The sequence below is a fragment of the Bison bison genome, unplaced genomic scaffold (genome assembly GCF_000754665.1).
Source record: "Bison bison bison isolate TAMUID 2011002044 unplaced genomic scaffold, Bison_UMD1.0 scf7180017864180, whole genome shotgun sequence".
In the NCBI taxonomy this organism is placed as follows: Eukaryota; Metazoa; Chordata; class Mammalia; order Artiodactyla; family Bovidae; genus Bison; species Bison bison.
The window spans coordinates 8753195-8758949 of NW_011494752.1; the positions used below are offsets into that span (position 1 = coordinate 8753195).

General features: G+C 60.3%; 1 protein-coding gene across 1 annotated transcript in view; it reads left to right on the plus strand.

Annotated features, from left to right (window-relative positions):
- Positions 1-5755, plus strand: part of LRRC48 (leucine rich repeat containing 48) — a 20337-nt gene that overhangs the window by 6530 nt on the left and 8052 nt on the right. Inside the window, exons 4-7 of the mRNA XM_010842898.1 lie at positions 1-36; positions 2908-3054; positions 4458-4577; positions 5105-5217. Coding sequence (XP_010841200.1) covers positions 1-36; positions 2908-3054; positions 4458-4577; positions 5105-5217 — 416 coding nt within the window. The remainder of the gene's footprint in view (positions 37-2907; positions 3055-4457; positions 4578-5104; positions 5218-5755) is intronic.

Consider the following 5755-nt stretch of genomic DNA (forward strand, 5'->3'; position numbering starts at 1 on the left):
TCGCTGGGCAACAACCATATCGGGAACATGATGAACGTGAGCATGGGCACTGGCAGGGGTGGGGGGGACCATGAGGGGAGCTCCCCACCGCCCCCCACCCCATACTAGAAAAGCTGGAAATCTGGATTCAAGGACATTCAAATACCAGCTTAGCCCATGGGGGCCTGCATGTGGGTGTGTATGTGCCCCACCCCCACTCACTCAGCAGACATTGCTGAGGGGGGCCCTCTTGCCTGTGGGGCATCTGGCCTGTGCCCAATGGGGACAGAGACCAACAGCAGCCTCAGGTTGCTGGCAGGGCTGGCAGAGGCTACAGGGCAGTGCCCCAGGCAGAGCAGCTAGAGCAACGGACCGGCGGGGGGAGGCCCTGGGCCGGGAATTCAGCATCCAGGGCTCAGTGCCCATCTGTTCCTGAGGACAGACAGCACTCCACCCCACAGGCCATCGTGAGGGTCAAGTCTGTCCATGTAGGGCAGCTGCAGCACAGAGGGGCTATGGAGGAAATGGTGCTTATTCAGGAATTTTCAGTTAAGGGTAAACCCCAAACAGCCCTAGATCGTGCTTGTGGGAACCTTTCTGAGTGCTTAGAGCTGCTGCTGCCTGGGTAGGTCCAGCACCTGGGAGCCTGTATGTGAGTGGACTGCCTCTGACTTGTCATCCTCAGACACTGGCCCTGACCCTGAGCAGACCCAGGCCTGGGCAGGGAGGGGACACTGACTCAGGCCGTGCCCTACCCTGCTGTGAACACCCCCCTCCCTCCCTGGCTTGGGCTGTTCTTTTGTCCCCATTTCCCCAGGGCATGCTGGGTGCCAGGCACGCACCCCCCACCCCATGAAGACAGGAGAAGCAGGTGCAGCTGGTCCCCAGAGAGACAGGCAGGGGGCGCTGGCTTCATGGCCGACAAGCCCAGAGCATCTCTGGTTTCAGTCCTTACCTGCCCTGAGTTTCTTACATCTGATTATAGACTTTCCTGTTATGTATTTATTAGGCTTGTTTTCATTTTGTTCATTGAATTAAAAGCAAGTGGCTGACTCAGCAGAACTCAGGGCATGCACAGCAGAGCCCTTCGCTCCTGACCTCAGCCCGTGTCCCCTGCCAGAGGCCACAGCTGCTCCTAAATCGCACATGTGTCTTTCCAGACATCTTACTGTCGAAATGTTTCACACGATTGTCACATCTGTCCAGCTACTCTCCAGAGCCTGCCTTGGGTCGTCCCCCCCAACCCAAGTCATTGGTGCCCTCTACACCACAGGCTATTCCATTGCCTAGATTATGCAGGATGGAGTTCTCCAGCCCCCATGGGTGGACGCTGAGGTGTTCTCCGACCTCACGCTGTCACACACAGGCTGTTGGGGATGTCTTTAATTGGGGCTGACTGTGTACCTGGATGAGCCCCTGTGGGAGATGAATTGCTCCAGGTGGAGTTGCTGGGTCCGAGGGCATTTTCTCATTGTGATGGGTCTTGCTGCGTGGCCATCTATAGAAGTGGAACCACTTACAGACCCAGCAGCAATGACGAGAAGTCCTGTCCCTCTAACCACCCACAGCACACTTTGCTCCCAGACCTTTCTTGCTTTGATGATCCCAAAGACGAAAACTGGAATCTCACTGGGAGAGCTCTTAAAATGAAATCAGGTCCTGACCCCCTGCCCCACCCCACATACCCTGAAAACTCCAACAGCTCCCACTTCCCTAAGACAGCTTTCAAACTCCTGACCGCCGCCCATCAGGTCTCGGGTGAATCAGCGCTGGCCTTGTTCTCAGTATAATCTCAGACCTCCCGGCCCCTCCCTGCTTCCTGGCACCGGCCACGCTCTTTCCCACAGCACAGCCTTCCCTTGTGCTGCTCCTGGGAGTACACTCGCCACTGCTCTTCCCGCTGCTTCCTCAGAGTTCAGAGGCTCAAATCCTAATGGAACCCCACCCCCATCATTGTCCCTAAGGCTCCCTCCCTACCTGTCCCCCTCGAGTTCTTCGAGTACTTATGACCAACAGCAATGACTCTGACTTTTAAAAAACATTTCTTTTTGGCTGTTCTGGGTCTTTACTGCTTTCCTCAGGCTTCCTCCAGTTGCGCAGACGGAGGAGGCGGGCCCACCCTCCAGATGCGGCGTGCTGGCTTCTTATTGTCGTGGCTTCTCTTATTGCAGAGCACGGATCTAGGCGCGTGGGCCCAGTGGCCTTGGTGCACGGGGGCTCAGCTGCTCGGCGGGATCTTCCGGGGCCAGGGATGGAATCTGTGTCCCCTGCATCGGCAGGCAGATTCTTATCTGCAGTGCTACTAGGGAAGTCCCTCGGCTGACTTTTGAAGCATTCCTGTCCCCTGCCCTTAGAGTGTCAGCTCCTGCTCTGAAGGCTCTGTTCCCACTGTGTCCCCAGGCTGGCAGGTGCTCCGTGATGTTTGTTGAATGAATAAACAACTGACAAGGGAATCCCTTCAGGAAGGAAGAGAAGCAGGTTTCTCTTCTGTCTTTAGCACAGGGGAGGAGATGCTGTCCGATGAGGGGGCTGGTGGTCTTGCTGAATGTCCCCCATTACTAACAACAGGAAAATTAAATGGTTGTTAGTGGTGGTCCCACAAGCTGCCACCCAGTAGATCCAGGTTCTGCTGAATTTCAGGGCACAGGGCCTTTCAGAGCACTTGACGGGTGGAAAGGGTGCCTGTGCTGAGAGCGGAGGGCGGAGGGACAGCGGGCACTTGGGGAGCGGGTGCTAGCCCTCTTCTTGGTGCTCCTTGCGGCGTTGGGTCCTCTCAACACCTGCGTGTGACACCCCTGCGGCCCCTTCACAGACGAGGAGACTGGGCCCCCAGAGCGTGGGACCCCAGGCAAAGACCACGGCTCCTCCTTGTGGCTTCCCAGCGTGGGCAGAGGGAAGAGAAAGGAGACAGGCCCGCTCTCCCCTCAGATCATCTACCTGCGGCGGTTCAAGGCCCTGCGCACGCTCAGCCTGTCCGGGAACCCGGTGGCCGAGGATGAGGACTACAAGATGTTCATCTGCGCCTACCTCCCCGACCTTGTGTACCTGGACTTCCGGCGCCTCGACGACCACATGGTAGAGTCTCCCTTCGACATGGGCTCCGCGGGTCAGCGTCCAGGCTCTGGGCATCTGGGGAGGGCCACGTCCACGGGAGGAGAGGAAAGCGGCCCCTCCTGGAGGCTCCTGACCCTAACGGCCCCAGTCACTGTGGTACACGTTCTTGGCCGGGCCCTGTCCTGGGCCTCCTCCCGCCTCCTCGCTGCCGTCCTGCTCTATTTGCTTCTCCGTGAACAAGTCTGGGAGACTAAGTGAGAGTCGGCCCTCAGTGGGCTCAGCAGCTCAGGGCAGAGTCGGGACTCACCCCCACAATAGGCGACCCCAGGAGTGACACTGAAAGGTCATGGTAGCACTCCAAAGTGCCAACCTCGCTGACCCCAGAGAGATGCCCCCAGAACCCCATGGCCGAGAGGGCCATCGGAGAGCTGGGCCCAACTGGTCTGCAGCAGAGCCAGGGTCTCAGGCCTGCGGGAGCCTCACCCCATGAGGAAGCCCCTGCCCCCGCCGTCCACTGCCTGGCCAGGCCACCCCTGCCTCTGTCCTACACCCCTGCTGGGAGCTTTTTACCCTTTGCCGTGTGACCAGTTTGTGGGTGCTTTGCCCCCAGGGGAAAAAAACCCCGCCCGACGGGAGGCCTCTGGCAGCAGGATGGGATGAAAGCAGGGTATGAGGAGGTGGGGGACTTGCCATCCCCCCATCAGAAGCTGCTGCCTTTCCTGGGAGGAAGGAGCCTGTGTCTGGGGTTGGGGGAGGCCCTGAGGTGATGTGGGGGCACGGGGAGAGCTGGCTGGTCCCCGGGTCTCTGTGCTGACCCTGCTGGCCTGGCTGCTGCGCCGCCTTCCAAGTGTGGAGCTCTCTGCTCGCAGGAACCTTTCTAGGGGGGTCCACAGAGACCAGTGGGGATCCACAGAGACTGGGGGTCCACAGATACCAGGGGGGTCAGAGAGTTGCCCCTCCTTCCCCAACCACGCCCTTCTCTTGTCCAGGAACAGGACATGACTGTGAAAATTTTAATTTCAAGACTGTCAAGTCTTATTTTTTGCATTTAGGCACTACTTTGAAGGGCAACGGGGGCTCAAATGCTGAGAATAAGCTGAGAGTGTTGTGCCCAGGCCTGTGGCTCGCACCCCCCACTGCAGCTCTCCCCTTGTGCATCCCTAAAACTGGGCCAGAGCCCAGCTGGGGAAGGTGTGGGAGCCAGCGGGTCTGCAGGGGGCCTCCACCCCAGAGACGGCCCACATCCTCGCTCAGCCTGCCCTTGCGGCTCCCACACTGATTTACCCGAGGCTCAGAATACTTGGGAAGGGTGGGGGAGGGAAGACAAGCCACTCCTGTCCAGGCCCCGCCCATGCGGGGAGGCCAGCGGCTCCGAGGGACCCCTGGTCCCAGGGTAACGATGCCCCTTCCCGCTTCTGCTACAGAAAGAGTTGGCGGAGATGAAGCACCAGTACAGCATTGACGAGCTGAAGCACCGGGAGAACCTGATGCAGGCGCGGCTAGAAGACGAGCAGGCCCGGCGGGAGGAGCTGGAGGAGCACAAGGTGAACGGCTGCCCTCCGGGGACCTACTGCTCCGCCCGCCCTTCCTGCCCCGCCCCGCCCCGCCCCACCTCACCCGGTCTCCGGCAGGTTCATGAAGGTCGGCAGGGCCCAGGCCCCAAAAACCTGTCATTTGATTGAAAACAGCTGGTACGCAGGGTCTCTGGGCCGCTGGAGCCTCAGTCAGGACAGTCACGCTGACCTGTCACCCCACCCCCGATTCTGTCCCATGGCCCCCAGGCCCCGCTCTAGCTCCAGGGCCGGGGACTCTGTGCCGAATGGTTTTTCAGAGCAGTCGCTGGTCCTTAAGCCCACTGGCCAGTTCCTCGGGAATGCTCATTTCTCCCAGGGTGCCCCTGCTCAGCAGGACCAAGCTGAGGGCACCCTTCAGTTTTCTGCCTCTGTAGCTCTGGCCTCACCCAGCCCTTCGCCTGCCCATCCCTGCCTGCCTTCCCAAGGGCTGGGCACGCATGGCCCCAGTGCCTAGCACAGGGTCCTGCCCAGGAAGCCCACTGTGTCTCTGACCACAGGCAGCCTTCGTGGAGCAGCTAAACGGCACCTTCCTGTTCGACAGCATGTACGCTGAGGACATAGAGGGCAGCAAGCTGTCCCACCTGCCCGGAGTGGGCGAGCTCCTGGAGGCATATCCTTCCAGATCACGGCCACCAGTCCAGGGGGAGTCCCCTACCCCTCTGGGCCCCAGGGCGGTGCACCCAGGGCAGCGAGGACCGGGTCAGAACACATGGGGTGTCTGGTCGGCAGGGCCCAGGTTGCCGGGGATGCAGCCTAGCTGTTCCCGGGTCCTGCTGTGTGCTCTGCACCCAGTGTTTACAACCGTGTCACCACCCGCGGGGTGGGTGCTGTCCCAGACCCCAGCTTGCAGCTGGGGAAGTCAAGCTTGCAGAGGGAGACGTGTTGCATGGTTAGGGGCTGCAGGCTGGGCCTGATCCCTTCCCCCAGAGGATGTGACTGATGGGCACTTGTCACCATAGCCACCTACCCAAGACCCTCCCTGAATTCTCAGGCTGAGGGTGGAGACGCCCAATCACCTCCTTATACTCCATCCCAACTGTGGCTCTGCCTCCAGGCCCACATGCCACCCCGACCTGGCTGTACCCACCAGGCAGATCCCCGCCCCCCAGGCAGCCCACTCCCCAGGCAGCCCACCCCCAGGCAGTCCA